General features: G+C 36.5%; 1 protein-coding gene across 10 annotated transcripts in view; it reads right to left on the bottom strand.

Annotated features, from left to right (window-relative positions):
* The window catches only part of ARHGAP12 (Rho GTPase activating protein 12), a 69,814-nt gene that overhangs the window by 32,786 nt on the left and 20,251 nt on the right, over nucleotides 1-16,777 (bottom strand). For 6 of the 10 annotated variants that reach the window (XR_005627288.1, XM_039707651.1, XM_039707643.1 and 3 more), the window contains exons 2-4: nucleotides 10,586-10,849; nucleotides 5,272-5,412; nucleotides 3,625-3,705 (exon numbers count right to left, since the gene is read on the bottom strand). Coding sequence is in view for 9 of the 10 variants with exons in the window: in XM_039707651.1 (XP_039563585.1) it covers nucleotides 3,625-3,705; nucleotides 5,272-5,412; nucleotides 10,586-10,849 (486 nt within the window). In the remaining variant the exon portion in view is untranslated. The remainder of the gene's footprint in view (nucleotides 1-3,624; nucleotides 3,706-5,271; nucleotides 5,413-10,585; nucleotides 10,850-16,777) is intronic. The other 4 variants (XM_039707670.1, XM_039707661.1, XM_039707678.1 and 1 more) reach the window with 3 other exon arrangements.

Raw genomic sequence — 16,777 nt, forward strand, 5'->3', positions numbered from 1 at the left:
CACAAGAATGTCACTACTGCTAATGAAACTGCCTAGTGCATTGACTTGCAGTAGACTCAAATGCCAGCACACAGGGTAAATCTCAAATCCAGCAGCACAGCTCAGGACAAGACAAATTTACCATAAGACAACCAAGTTTTACTTACATGTTCTTGTATTTATTTTCCTTCACCATTTAATTACATGATATGTTCCTGACATTACCTGCCCCCTGTTTTACTGTAATTTTTTCAGCTATCATGCTCTGACAGTTTTCAGGTCTCCATCAGGAAAACCATTCAACAAGTACCAGAACTGAGGCCCCTGAGCTCACCCCCCATGCTGCAGTGCACAGAGTGAATTAACACACTGCTGGTCCATTAACACTGCCAAAAATGAAACTCCTCCAGCTACTCCTTCCTCTGTGGATACAGCAAGGAGAACTTACGCTGCAGGAATTTGTGAGAAGAACACAGGCAATTCCAATATCACAGGCTGTAAATATTAACACTAAAACTGAGTTCACTGCAGAGGCTTAGAGTAGACACATTTTCATCCAAAGGCTACTTTGGATCAGTGAGCTCGCTCAGAGGAAGGCCAAGCTTCATTCTCTTATGCCAGGTATTGGCCTAGGAATGCATTTTGAAAATCTGAGAGATTTTTAATCTCTACTTTTTATTAGGTTGTCCCCTCTAACTATCATTTGAGATATTTATTTTGATATTTATTAGAGTTCCCACCTTTTATTTTTTTGTCATTTTGATAGGTTAACTTTTTTTGAAACTTAGAAATTAGGGAGCTCTTACTCCTGAGATGAGTTTAATTCCCCTCACACTTACTAGAGATTTCTCATTTGAGTCATAAAACTGCCATTAGAAAACTAGGTTTCTGGAATAGGGTTGTAGCCCTTCTTAGACTGAATTCAGACAGTATTCTTTCACTAAACAGGAAATAAACATATTTTATTTTCTAACTTTTAATTGCTTGTTCATTGGGTTTTTTTGTTGCTTCATTGTTTTGGTGGGTTTTTTTTGTTTGGTTTGTTTTTTGGTTTTTTTTAATAATTGGCAAGAAACAAAAACTGAATATAGCAGAATACTTCAGATGAGAAATCTTAGTCCTCTGCAGGATCTAGTAGAAACTATGATTAAAACATTATTATCCATTTTAAAGATTAATTCAGTATGTTCTTCTCTTCCACTGCAGAAAGCTGGGTCACACTCATCATGAGCCTTAATAGACTTTTCAGCAGTTGTCAAAGCTACTGCATCTGAAACATCATTTTTAGCCAGAGGCATCCAGCTATTCCTAGATGTTATTTAAATCCACATGACTGGAGGGCTTTCTGTGAGACTGTCTAAAGTAATTTGTTTTGTAACTGTCCTCCCTTCCCAACACATACCCTCACAATTTTTAACACACATACAAGAACAGTGTGTTATTCCCAAGCATGTGCACATTTAGAGTTAATTCTATTACTCTGAAGATTTTTAATGTCACAGTATTAGCTCAGCTAGTGTGCTATTTCCAGAAATCTCTGTAACATTCTTAGTTATCCAGGTTATTAAGGACCATCTAACAAAAAAATTCTATTCTTTTTCTGGTTTATAGTATTACATGACCATGCTATTACATCACTTTATTTCACAAGATTTGGAAAGCAGTATTTGTGCTAAATACACTGGGAGGGGGACGACACCAACTAAAAAACCTGAGCAAGAGTAGGATTTTTCCTACTTCTTACTTTTCATTTAAGTAAGTTACAATGCTGAGATCTTTCTATGGTTTTCTCTCACTGCTCAAGAGAACTTTCAACATAGATTATTTTTCTTCAGAGCAGTTTTGTCATCTGAGTGTTCTTTAATTCATTTGTTTTAAGTACTTTATAACCAGCTTCAGCAAGATCTTTGAGAGACTAATCTGCAATCATGTTTAATTATTCACAAGCATAACATCTTCAAATATATAGTTACTTAAATTAGCTTAATTTTTTGTTGAAATATTTAATCTATTCCACAGAATTTAAAGCTAAAAGCCAAGGATTCTGAATCTAAGAATCAATTGCTCATTTTCTCTCTTAACCTTATATTTGCTGCCAGTCAAGATTTACTAGTTTCAAGAAAGAATTAAAAAGTACATTCCATCCAAATGAATCATAAGAAAAAATTTTCAAGGAAAATTTTTAACATCAATATGTGATTAATTTCAGATCACAAATTACAAATCAAAGGCTGTGTTTCATTTTGGAAGTAGCTACTAATAAAATAGAGCTCGGACTTTGTTTAGAATAACTAGAATAACATGCATTATTAAACAAATACTAGAACCCAGTCATTTATGCCTCCTAATGTACCTCAGGTAATGGTTCTGGATTACCATTGTGACTTATTCTAACTGGACTAAAAGCAATTTGCTATTTAATTCAAATCCTAACTCAATCTATTTTTGTGAAACACAATTTCTTCCAAGTCAAAACTTTCTGCACAGCACAAGTCATAGAATAAAGTACTCATGACATTATTCCCCAAAGTTATTTCAATTATACATATAGAAGTAATAATTGCTTCTGGTAAAACCTGGTCTATCAGATTTTAAGACTTCTAATAAATCCAGTAACTAATCAAAAGCTAAACAGCTTTTAAAACCAATAGGTACAGATTATATTTTTACACTGAGATGTTACAACATTTAAGTTATCTAACACATCAGACTGACATAGGAGAATTCTCAAAGCTAACTCAACTCTTCAGTGCTTCAGATGCACATTCTTCTACTGACATAACAAAACAGCTTAGTATATAACTTCATTCATAATTTTCATTTAAATATTTTCTCACAAGTATTATGAAAGCACTACCTATTAAGAATGCTCCTTTCTAAGTGGAAGTGATCAAGACACTGATTTTTGTACTGATAAAACAATAATGGAGAAAGATGCTTTTTCATATATTTATGCACACAGTTTTGTGTGAAACAACTTTGTTAATGGCCACAGCTTATTATGTAGTACTGAACAAATAGCAGGGAAGACATACATAACAACATCCATATGACAAATGCCCAGTTTTTTGAAGTGAATTTGAGAATTAAATAGTATTAGATACATCCTCAGACTACCAAGTGTCCCCAGATCTGTCACTTCCCTATGAATTTCTATTTTCACTACAAAATTAATAAATACCAGAACACAATTCTGGAGAAACTGTGCCTTCCTCAAAAATACCACAAAACTCTGCTGAAACTTTTGTTTTTCAACACTTGTTTGTATAAGCACTTTGGAGGGTTCTAAAAATAGACTACAGTTTCTCAGTGAAGATTTCTCCTTTTTCCTATACAGGTTTTCTTTATCACAGCAAAATCACAGATACTATTTTGCAGCCCTGCATAAAACCTTTGCTCTATTCAGCAAAGACACCAGATCTCCTTTGACATCTGAATAAACTACATACATATATTTCTGATGTCCTTGAGTACATTTTTTTTTTCCTTTTCATAATCAGAAATTCCACAAAAATGCAATAAAAAACAAAGGGCAATATCTGAGTCCTTTGGTGGTTGATACCTCACATTAAAGTCCTGATAGAACACATATTCAGGAAGAGGGGAAAGCCCCAAGTTGTTGAAGTTTCTTTTTAGGTCACTTACCTTAGGTAACTCCCACTCTGATCTGGAACCATCAGCACTGTAGTAGTATGGTCTACCTTGTTCATCTGCATGTTTTATCCACTGCAGAAAGAAATGTGATGATAGAAAATGTAATCAGAGTGACAGTCACAAGAGTAAATCTCTGAGACCTGAGATTTAAAGTTAATTTTTAATTAAGTGCCATCCACTTGCCGTGTCTAATGCACAACCTCCATTAACTAACCAAGGTTAGATTGCAATAAGAGCAACAGTTTTCAGCATCCTGATTTATTTTTTCTGTAACTCCTCAGAAAAAAAGTCCAGCAATATATACAAGAGACTGTGATAAACAGATTTTTTTTTTAAGATGCCATATCTCATTCTTATCAACATTATGTTGTCAGTTTAGGGAGGCACAATTTTTCCATCAGATCTGCATCAAGATCTTATACATAAAATTACAAAAAAGCAGCTCCACCAGCAACTGCTGATAATATGAGAGATTTATGCACTCATTGAACAACTTTTTTAAAACATCAATGGAAATATGAGATGCAGTTGCTAGAGAAATCATGACGAGGACAGTATAATTTCTGTAACCTCTACAAGCACCTCCCACAATCAAAGAAGTTAACCCATGACAACTGGGACTGTTCATGCAGACAGAAAATAATTGTAACGAGCAAAATTCAACAAGATGATTGCAGAAAAACACAGAGACACTCACAGCAAGGCTCTTGGCTCAAGCAGGTTTCACAAGATTGCCTTTCTATAACTGTTTGCGGTAGGAAAGCTGGTTTTTATCAATCCCAGTGCAATTAAAAAAGAAGGCTGCATATTTGCTAAAACATAGCAATATGCTTAACAGATGTTTGTCAGAAACTGATTAAAGAGAATAAAATTCTAAAACTGACCAAAAAAAATCTAACTCTTTAGAAAATTCTTGCAAATAAGACTTGCCTAATTCAACTCAAGAACAGGTGGTGCCATAACATAATACTGTATCAGTGAACTTTAGAAGATAAAAAAACCTCAAAATGCAACTTCAATGAACAATTGGAAAAATGGACTGCTTTACAAATATAAACAAATTCTGTAATTTATCCTAAGTGGAAGAAATTTTTATGGCATGCCCAGAATCCCAGTATGTTGTCAGTAGCAATTAAGAGTAAGAACAGGGCATAAATCTGCTGGTATGGCTGTAGTTTATTTAAGAAGTTTGTCTACATCTGAAAGGAGCAGTGAAAAATCTTTAATAAAGGAAATTATGAAAGCAATAAAGCAGCTCAAAAACATCTTAACTAGAAGGTCCATGTAGACAAGAGCAGCTCTTAAAAGACAGTAAAAAAAAACCTTTTGGTATGAAGTTCATACCTGAAATATAACCAAGATGAAGGGGGGAGGGCAGGAACTAAAAAAATTACACCTGGTATGTTCATTTAATATAATCTAATACACAACTGGAAATAAAACTTCTTCTAAATAACAAAAACATATATAAGAAAAAAAGTCAGTTCACTTGCTAAAGCTTCATGCATATTTAAAAGAAAAAAACAAAAGGAGCTACTGCTGAGGTACGCTCTTCACTTTTGGAAATGCAGGTTTCATTTCTAGAAGTGAATTAGTGGAAAAGATTTAGAACACAAGACGAGAAGAAGGAAAAAGTACCTTTTCATTAGTATAGTCATTGGTATATAAGGTTTGACCATGTTCATCCAACTCTTCTGACCAACCCTTTGGAGGAGAACCATACTGACTATCTGACTGGCTGTAACAAGAACTGTGGTCGTTTTCTTCTGATGAAAGATGCTACAAGTAGTCAGAAACATAAGGCAGTTTTGAGAATGAAAGCGCTTTAAAATCTGAAAGATCAAAGATTATTTGACTAGAAAGAGAATAGTAATGAAAACAGGGAGTTCACATTTTTATATCTTATGAGAGAATGAGATGCATTTTTACAGTGCAGACAATTCAAAGTATTTTTAGAACTAGCTTTTACTGATACTTTTTTTTTTTTAATTTCCACTGCATCAGATTTCACTACTCAAATTTAAACTCCAGGGGTTTTGTCTATCCAAATTTCAGTCCTACAAATTTACATTATTGATGAAGAGTTAGCTTTAGTAATCTGCATTGCCTTAAAAAAAACCTGCCCTGCTACCTCAGTTTTCTACCACCATCCCATCTACCATCATCCTTAATTTCATACCTAAATCCTTCTCCTTTTCTCAAATACATCTGAAAACACAGGAGTGATTAAGGGCAACTTGAAACTCCAGTTTCACCTTCTTAGATGGCAGCATTTTACAGTATTTGTCCACTGCATCTTAAAACATTATGAATTTCTGTTCTCCTCTTTCCAACTCTGATGCACATGACAAAGAGCACTGCAAAAGCAAGGCTTTCCACAAGGCACAGCTAGCTGAGGTGAAAAATTGTTTCCTGAAGGTAGAAGTCAATTATTATCCTAGGAACAAGTTTGATGTGTAATGCAGAGAAAAGATTTTACACACACATCAAACAATTTCTGTTCCCCCATAAACCTTGTTCATCCCCTTGCTAACACACTGCAGTCTTATTCTAAGCATCCACTCCATGCATCAAAAAAAAAAAATCTCCCTTCTTTCATCTCCCACAACATATCTCTATGCTGTGGTCTCCTGAGGAATTCTATGCAGATTTCCTTTCACAACGTCTTGGATCCTCAGCTAGTAGGAGGCAAAACATTTAAGACACCCTGCTACTCAGAAACTACAGGAATAAAATACAATGTTCAGTAACACTAGCATAAGGGTTTTGATAAAAACTGCAAGGGAGGAGAGAGACACAATTTCAATTTTAAATTGGAAAAAACCTCTCCCAAAAAAATCAAGTCTTACAAAAAATATTCAATTATCAGAAGCTCCCCAGTTTTTAAAAGTCAGTGGGTTTAAAGACTGTATGTTTAGTGACGTATCCAAATGATTTTTATGTAGGTTTTGGTGTTAATTTTCTGAGTACCTTACCACTTGTGTGACACACACTCCTTTATCCGGCATGACCCAGTTTACCAAGCACAGGAAAACCCACAGGAAATTTTTAGACCATTAATTAAGGAACATGAAAAAATGCAAACGTCCTCTACAGCTTACAGAATGTGAGCGTATAAACTGTGGATTAACCAATGCTACCTCTCTTGCACATGGGGCAATGCGAAATTCTCATCTGCCAATTCCTAACCACTGTGGGGAGGGAAGGAGAGCAGAGGGAGCAGGAAGTCTTCAGTCCCATTTTTACACTTGCAGAATTAATACTGAAGAGTTGCCAAGGGTGCTATTGTCCCCATTTGAACTACTATTTCATAGGATAACAATATTGTATACATGTACCTAAGTTTGCATGGTTTTAATAGTTAAATATTAATTGCATTGACATATGGCAAGTCAATGTAGAAGACTTTGGACATTTTTATTATTACTATCTATAGAGATTATAACCTAATAATATAATACATTGGTGTTTGCCTCTTCCAAGCAACTCCTGATACTGAAGAAACACCCTACACAGGTAAAACTAAACAGAGGACCTAAAAATGAAAATTGTCCTAGAAAAAACACTGTTGTATGGAAGGATGACTGTTAATGTGTCTATCTGCATGGCATCCATATAATAATAGTTTAGATGCTGCAAGGCTTAACTCATATCCTGTACATTTGCAGACCTAAACTTCAACAAAATTCCTGAGTTATTACAAATTTTACCAAGCCAAGGTATTCCTAGTCTTTCAGCTGTCAGGAACAGCTGCTAAGGCTGTATCAACAGGGTTTAGAGAACACTGGCTAAACCACATTCCACAGCTTTCAATTTCACTTTCAACACTTTTTCAGCATTAACTGCCTATATGTTTGGGTTTTTTCATATTGTCTATGCTTTATCTCAAGTCTCATCCCCAGTTACACTATCCCACAGTTAAATAAATCCATCTTAAACAGACAGGTGCCCAGCCTTACACCTTATAATAACTTGGCTGTGACATTAAAGAGAATTACAGAAAAGGTCCCCCACAGCATTGCTTCTATTGTCATTCTTGGCTTTTTTCTATTTACATAGAAAGTTCCTGGGGACAGAGACCAGTTCATCTCCATGCATTTACTAGGAACAGCTATTTGTGTCACTGCTATCACTTAACCCTCTAGCTTTTAACGTTGCTACTACTTGTGAAAGTGAAAATAATCAGGAAGAATACTAATTAAGGAAGCTATCATCCCTTTATTACTATTTGTTTATATTAAAACAAAAAACATGGAAGGAAATCGCATTCTGGACAAGATTTAAATCCAGTTTTGAAATGCAATTAAAACCCATTGCTTTTCTACAGCTGTTGGGTAACTTGTGGATGTCTACTTCACATTATGATTTCCTATCTAGGTATTAAGGATTTGTCTTCTCTGGTATTTTGACATCTCATTCCTTTTACAGTTCAACTTAAATCACTTCACTTGACAAATTCCTCCTACTGTTAAGCACTCCTTCCTCAGATACATCAACAAATCACTGCCTCTAATACATTTTATCTGTAATTCCAAAATCTTATACACTTTCTTACAGGCCCTGTCCATAGGACTTCACTGCTTCCCCGTAACCCATCCATGTAACACATAACATCCATTTAACTGTCATGACCTACAACTGTTTTCTTTTTGCCATGTCTGTGACTAGCTACTTTGGCAAATAAGATACAATTCTGCTGATTTTCTAATCACAAAGTTCAAAGACCAACTATAAACTGTGTCACGTTTCATATATTACTCATATATTAGAATATCTGATCTCTCTGCTCTCATTTTTACATCACCTTTCATTTTGCTACCTAATACAACACAAGCTCCTCTGAGCACAAATCAGTAGAAACTAGCTTTTAATCCTTCTGCATGTACTCTTTTATTATTAAAAGAGTGTAACTCAGGCTAGCATAAAAGCCAACTTGTAATTGTTAAGATATGTTAGCTCTAACTTTTCCTAATCAGACAAAATTTGAGATGCCCTACATTTTCCTGTAGCTTAGGCTTGGATCTCAATCTTTACTTTATATTGGATTAAATACCCAGAGGTTCCAAAAAGGAACTCTAACAGTGGAATGTGAAGTGTATTCCCAAATGCAGAACAGAAAAGAAACAGAAAAGAAACAAAAGGAAAGAGGGGCGGGGGAAAGGCAGCTTCAAAATCAAAACATGACTGCTGGTAAGTGGATTGACATGACCATGCAATGTGTATCTCTCCCTAGACCCATATTTTGATAACCCAGTCAAGACACAAATTTGGGGGGAAAGGCAGCTTCAAAATCAAAACTGGTAAGTGGATTGACATGACCATGCAATGTGTATCTCTCCCTAGACCCATATTTTGATAACCCAGTCAAGACACAAATTACCTGAGGAGCTTATGCTACTGGAAATACAGACTTAAGTGTCTAGTTAAAAATCAAAACATGTATGGTCCACTGGTCTCTCAAAGACTGAAAACTTGATAGACATAACTGCCTGATGGCCAACTTGTGATACCTGAAGCATCACAAAAAAACAGAAGAACTGAGATGAAAGAAGTTATGGGCAATTTTTAAAAAGTAAATTAAAAATCAAGCATTCCAAAGATGCAACCATGTGGTGAAGTGATGGTACAGATGTATGAGTAGGAGTCAGAGGGATTGCTTGCAGATGGGGAGGGAGAAAGAACTCTTGCAATCCTTCCATGAAAACAAGGAGGAACTACAGCAATGAGAAAACCACTACCAGGAGATGGAACTACAACAATGAGAAAATCATTACCAGGGGATGGAACTACAATGAGAAAACCATTACTAGGACAAGGAGAAGCACTACTCAAAAAAAGCAATCGGCTTACTCAGACTAAAACCAGTCTTATCCAGCAAAAGGACAGTCAGTGATAAATTAAGAGACCATCACCAGAGATACCGAAGGGATAGAGATAAACATTCCATCTGTTTGCCTGTTGCTGCCCATTGCCTGAGGCAAGAAAATTTGGCTATTTAAATGTTTGTGGATGTCACAGTTGCTGTGAAGGCCAGTGCCAAAGGAAATGAAAGGTTTCCATTTCCCTTTCTTGCCTCTTCCTGTTACTACCTTTACAGAGGTAGACTTCTATGACAGGCATCCAGCAATCACAAAATTTTGATCAGTCCACAATTCAACTTTAAAACTAAACTCTGGTTTTATGGCTTAGATATATATAGGATATAGAGAGACACTCTATATAGTTGGCATAGGAGAAAATCCACCAAAACTGTATATATATATTTGAAAAGGGTATATAGAAGTAAAATATGTAGAAGATTTTTTGATAAATATTTGCTTTCTCTTTCCATCAGGAAACTTGTTAACCTCAGTACTGTTTGGACACAAGAACACTATTTTAAACATATCTAAATAGTAATATCCGTCTCCCAACTATTCCTTTGCTTTATCTGAACCACTGCAGTTCAGATAAACACACTTCACGATCAGACTTTCCCTAGCAACTGGCTGCACAGAATAAATTGGCTCCTCAGATATTAGTCCAAATCATGTTTTAACATAAATAACTTCACAGTAAGCTTCAACTATCTCAAGCAAGGTCAGCAGCAAAGTTTTACCAAAAGGCTTTGCAAAAGCAGAACTCTCACATAATGAAAAAAATCCATTGATATACCTAAAGAATATGTTCACGGTCTGAATGTAATCTACTCAAAAGTAGCAGTATCTGCTATGGGGCTGTTTTTACAGGCATTTTTACAAGTTGCTACTCTTCCACACAGAGCACGTACATATTCCTGTACACAAAAGCAACTCAAGAGTGAAACTGTTGACTACTTCATACCAAGACACATAACCAAAACGACAAAGAAAGACACTCCTTGATGCCTTGAAACCAAGAGATACCAATTCCACAGCAAAAGACCATTCACATGCATTACAATCTCATTGCTTTTGATCTCAGAAGGAACTACCTCATGATCTGCATGGCTCTGGGAATCCCCTTTATTAATGCTTGCATCTCGGGCCCACCGCGGAGGTTTCCAGGTTCGCTCCTGTGATCCTCTGTTGTAGTAATAACAGCGTCCTGTCGTATCTTTATGGGTTTCCCATTCCCCATTTATTTGGACTGGAGCACTTGTAGGTAGAGGTGGAAGTGCAGACTGAGATATTTTCAGTTCTTGTAAATTAGCATAAACTGGTGAATCAGGCCTCCCTTGGCTTGGTGGAGTAGTTGGCTATTGAGAGAAGAAATGCACTGTTAACGAGCAAATGAATTTTTGAATGCTCCCTTACAAATCAGAATACAGCAGTAAAACAAACCAACAAACTCCTTTTTTTTGTCGTTAAGTACAAAAGCACAAAGGACAGCCATAAAATGCTGGGGTGTAAGAACATTAGATTCTTAATTCTAAGGTAGATATCACAAGCTATATTTATTTAATACTGAACCAATTTTTCAGCATTTCTCTGGATGACAGCTGATAATTATGTCTTACAGTGGATTTGAAATACACTGGAATCATCATCAAAAAATTATATGCTTGCCATGTTTTGCTGAAAAAATTCAGCTTTACAGTTCAAGTATTGCTCAGAAACTGTAAGTAATGTGATCTTGTTCAAGACAATACATAGAATTTCTGAGAAGCCACTTGTTAGGCAAAGATTGTTCCCCAACCTTTCCACCTCACTGTTGATACAGCGATGGTGAATGTTAAGCAGCACTTTTGCATTCTCAGCAAGGTCTAAACAGACAGCTCAGTTGGAAAGATGAGCACAATGTTGTGACTAAGAAATTCTGAAAAACACTTGGACAGTTCACCTGTAAGCCTTTTCAAACATGCTTATTTGAAAATACTTTAGGCAACATCACCAAGTATTTCAATTACCCCTCTCTTCTTGTAGAAATTAAGTGGATATTCTTATCCACCTGATTTTGTTCACATACATGCACAAAAGTAGAACAACAAATACCTATAAGAAAAGAAAACACTAATGACAATTGCTTATTAATAAATAGTTTGCTAATGTGACAGCAGAAATTATGGTTAGAAGACCAAAGAACTTAATGAAACCACAAGTATGTCCAAATGAGCCCCTACAGTGTTTAGGAGAGAAATAAATCTTCAAATGTACTATTTTTAAAGTCTAATACACCATGCAGAGTGTAAGAGCATGTGTCTTCACAAAAACTGTGATTATGAGATTGTGAAAGCAGCTAGTTATTAAACCAAATTAAAGAGTTTCTGGTAATGTACTGCCACTTCTGTATTTTGGGGCATAATATTTACATATTGTGAAGGAAAACTATACAATTTATACCATCCCCTCGGTTTTAATTGAGCAGCTTTGCTGTAGGCAAGTCCTTCTGCCTCCTGTTGCTACTGCATTGCATAAAAGATCTTTTATAATGTACTTTTAAACATTAAAATCATAAGACACTAATCTAGGCCACATCTAATCATAAATTATCAGGGTTTGCTCAGGCAAGACAGCGTATCATACCACACAATCAGATATAAACTGATTGCACCATAGGTAGAACCAAATATGGGCAATATCCACAACCAAAGGGGGAAACAGCCAGAGAGGAACTTAATGAGATTATAACGGGCATGGACTTGTTTTGCGTGCCTTTAAAAGAGACAACGCAGCTTACCAGATATAGCAAGTACACTACATCTAAGGCAAACCACAAGTGCTGAAAACAAAAAAAATTGCAGCACTGGCAAAATCTGAAAGCCAAAACCAATCAGTATACTCCTATACCTGATTCAAAGGAAAAAATCTGTTACAAAACTTGATGACCAGTAAAAGGATATTTTTCTACTGTCCAAGTCACACATGTTGACTTTGTTTTGTTTTGTTTTATTTGTTTTGGGGATGTTTGTGAGGAGGGTGGAGCAGCTGCCTTTGGTAGAGAGTTGATCTTGAGGGCCCTAAGAGCATAAACAACACTACTGTGAATGAAGACCACCCTACTGTCCTGAGGGATGATGAACCAATTCCCTGTGATGTTGCGGCAGCAATCTTGATGTCTCCTCCTTCAAGAGCACCATTTCTGCCTTGGTGTCCAAGAGCCTGCAGAGCTGCACCTCCCACGTAAACCAGCCAGCCATTAAACCACAGGGTTTGTCATTGAAATGACACCACAGAACTCACCAACCTCCAGCTCCTTCCTCTCTTTTAAGGAAGTGGCAAAAGTGGCACCACCAAGTGCCCTGGCTGCTGCAAAGGGGGGGCTGGTGGCTTGCACAACCCTCACCTCCTCCTGAAACTCCTCTTCCATACGAAGCAATAATGCAGCTCCTCTGTCTGGCCCACATTTAACAAATACTATTTTGTTTTAATTAAGACAGTTAAGGGTCATCACTAAAAGAACAGTTCTGTGTGTTAATAAAAGTGTTTTCCAAATAGCTTGAAACACAGAATGGTATATTTTTGCATTGGAATATTTTCTAAAGCAACACATAGTAATATGGTTCAGAGGCTTCACACAGAGGTTTTCAACCATTCCAGCATTACAACCAGCACAACTCCAGGTGAAACCGCAGGACATGGATGTGCTCAGCCAGTACTGGGAGCTCACAGCCAAAGTACTGCCACCTAACTCAGGCAGCATACAAACTGTTTAAAACAATAACATTATATGAAAGTGTAAATGAGGGGTTTTCTTCTGAATGCTTAATGCTTCCAAACTCAAGATACCAATTTCTGGTTTTCAAGAAGACAGAACTTTTCTCGTGAGCTACAAAGACAACCAGCTATCCTGCCAAGCCAGCCCTCCAGCTACTTTCATTCCCTGTTGTTTTCTCTTCTGACTGATTTTTCAGGGAGAACTGCAAGATTTCTGAAAGACGTCCGGAAATTACTGCTTTCAGTGAAGCATTAAGAAAAAGCAAAGCCACCAATCTGACTATAACACGCAGCTTAGCTCATAAGTACGTCTTTGAGGGATATGACTTTGTTATCAGGATCTATTTTTAATAACCTTGCAGCACACAAGGAAACTTCCTCATACCCAAGCCACGCAATGAGGTATGTTGTTTTGTCTAGGATTTTGCTCAGTTCAACAGCACTCAACCTTACCAAAGCTAATTTTGTCAATATCTTATTTATTGATAGGAAAAACAGCTTTTAGAAAGTTCAAAGTTTCCTGAAATTAACATCAGTGTACATTCTATGCCAGCGTTGGCAGGAAGGTCAATCCCCCCTCAGGCTGGGGAGTCCCACGCAGGCAGGTCACAGTGCACATCCCTGTAGGGCTCCCAGGTACTGTATCACCTCCCCCTTCCTTTCAAATGATCATTTTGTGAGCTCACAACTGAGTTCTGCAAAAAACTTGAATAATTTTAAGCCAAAAAGCAGATTAATTTAATTTTCATTTATCAAAATCATTATTCACTGACAATATATTAATACAAATAGACAAAGCATTACCTAGACCAAAACAGCTCCTGATCATTTTCATGGGTGTACGCCCAAAATCATACACAGTTAAGGGAGATTTAAATATATGCTAAACACAAAACAGGACTTCCAGTGAGAACTTCCCTCCCTGAGGCCTTTTTTTTTCACTATCAAACTCTGACTGCTCATAAACATGGAATTAATTCTTTCCAAAGAGACTCCTTGTCTTCTCACTATCAGAATTGCAAGAACACGTCCTTCAACGTGCCCGTGCATGCACGCACTAAATGCCTTATACTCCAAACATTTCAACATTCATTTGTTATTTGAAACTGATTTCAGACTTTTACATGTTGCTTTCTCCTGCTAAGAACAGTGAAGGACTCTTGCTAGAAAAGTGATGTAGGAAAATTAGCAAGCAGAAATACTTCTATGACAATATGAATGAAAATTGTACAGCCAATTAAGCACGCTGGCAACTTCAAGAACATAAGAGCCTCTCCCAGAGCCCAGTAATGCTCTGTACCATACTGTAAAAATCTGCCACGTTTAACCTCGGTCTCTCCAAAAAGTCTGCTCAGACTAGATCCTCGCTAATTGATAAGGAAGAGAGTTTTGTGCAAGCAGGACCAAGTTTCCAGGATCAACACACAACATTCTTCAGAGACTGCACACACAGCATTTTCAGAACAGTTTTTATACTGGCACAGTAGGAAGCAGATATGGGCCTTTAAAAAAAAAACCAACCTGTTAATCATTCATGAATGAACAGTCAACATTTTTAACAAAGGCCACAGATATGCTATCAGGCCTCTGGAAACCTGAACTGAGTGCAGTGGAAAGCAAACGTAGACATTTCAGTAATGAAAAGTACCTTGTGAAGTGTCAGAGTATGCCAGCAACATAAAGCCAGAAAACAAAGTTCGCTTGCAACTGGTGATTACCTTTTTCCTTTTATAGAACTTAAATTCAAGACAAAAACTTGTAGAACATAACAACTGCTTAAAGAATGATTGCAATGCTAACCTGCAAAACATGACCTACCACACATCGACTTGCTTTCACTGTGGTGCCTCTGTTTGCAGCTTCTTTTAATGCTATAAACCTGAATGTAAAAGCTTTCATTTCAGTAGCAGCATTCAGACTGCTGTAAGTAGATGTTAAAAATGAAGAACCTTAAAAAAAAACAAAAAGGAAAGGCAAATCTCAATACTCCTTATGAAGTTACAAACAACAGATTGTCCATACCCACGCAAAAGAGGAGCATTATATTGAAGGAAAGCAAGGGAATACTGTCTCTGCAGCAGCAAGCTGAAGAAAGAACAGGCAAATCCCACAGCATCCTGAAACTGGGAATGAAGCATCCCAGTTCCCTCAACAACTGAGCTTCTTGCCAAGGAATTCCCACTGTCCTTTTAGGAAGGCCTGGGACTTCAATACCAGCTTTATTCAAACAGGAATGATACACAAGAAATCTCAAAAACTCTACAGTTTCATTTTCATAAAGTGACAGCTTCAACTGGAATAATTAGCTCATCTTTTCCTTCCTCTTTCTGCTTTTGGTTTATATTTTTATAAACATGTTCCAGACTCTGTTTTCTTTCCAACAGATACAAGCATATTTACAACTTATACCCAAAAACACACAGGGGAGATTTTTCAGTGAGTCCTCTCCTACCTCAGAGGTGAACAGAGGAAGCTAATTTAACAAGCCAAATTTAAACGGGAACTGAAACAATTTTTTATTCTCTAACCTTCTCCAACATAGGCTGGATAATTCACTCTGTAAGTCTAAGGAACATATAAAACAATGAGAGTAAATATTATAAGCCTGTTAACAGCTGATAATAAATTTCAGACAAGCTATAGTAATGCAAATATTATTTAAGTGCATTGAAGTTCTTGTGTTCGGTTGATTTGCCATTATAAATTGGTAGGGAAAAAAATGACATTGCAAAGCAATGCAGAAATAAAATCATCCTACACAAATCATTCAAATATATCTGCCTAATAAAGATTAAAATTGTCCCATTTAAAAATTAAGCAGATCGATTCAAAATAATTTTTTAATGGCTAGTCAGTAACTTCCTATTAGACTGGAAACAGTTAAATTAAGCATGATTCACCTTTGCTAATTTTATCTTTCAAGAAATTTTGTATTTTACTTACACTGAACTACAGTCTGAGATATTAATTCTTTCTATTACTGGAGATAGTTGCATACAATTAATTTTATTATATATACGTCTATTAATATTTTGCTTAAGGAAACCAGATTATGAAACAGTCTTGGGACATCAGGGTTGCCAGAATGTGCTTGTGTTATTCCAGCCATGTAAACTCCCTTCTGTTTTAGCTCTCTCATAATACAAAAAAAAAAAAAAAAATCCTATAGTTGATAAAAATAAAAATCTTTATCTAGTGCTACTGTAATCTACCAATATCTAGGTGCAGAGCAAAAAGCCCCTCAAACTAAATACATTTCCTTCCCTTTGCAGCCCAAAAGAATTAACTTAAATTATTTTCATACTCATCAAGATAATTTTTTATTTAATTGTATTGCAAAATCCTGCAGCACAGGAAGCTAAAGGTGGCTTCTCCTGCCACATTGACAAGCACTCGGGAACAGGAATGGAAACTGGCTGCAGCAGCAGGACACAGCCTGTGACAGGAGGGAGCACTTGGCTGGGTCTTGGAGTACCAGAGACCACTCCCGGATCATCCATCATAAGTGACCGATCAAAGAAAATTGATGG

This window comes from Passer montanus, unplaced genomic scaffold (assembly GCF_014805655.1).
Source record: "Passer montanus isolate IOZ18808 unplaced genomic scaffold, ASM1480565v1 scaffold10, whole genome shotgun sequence".
Classification (NCBI taxonomy): domain Eukaryota; kingdom Metazoa; phylum Chordata; class Aves; order Passeriformes; family Passeridae; genus Passer; species Passer montanus.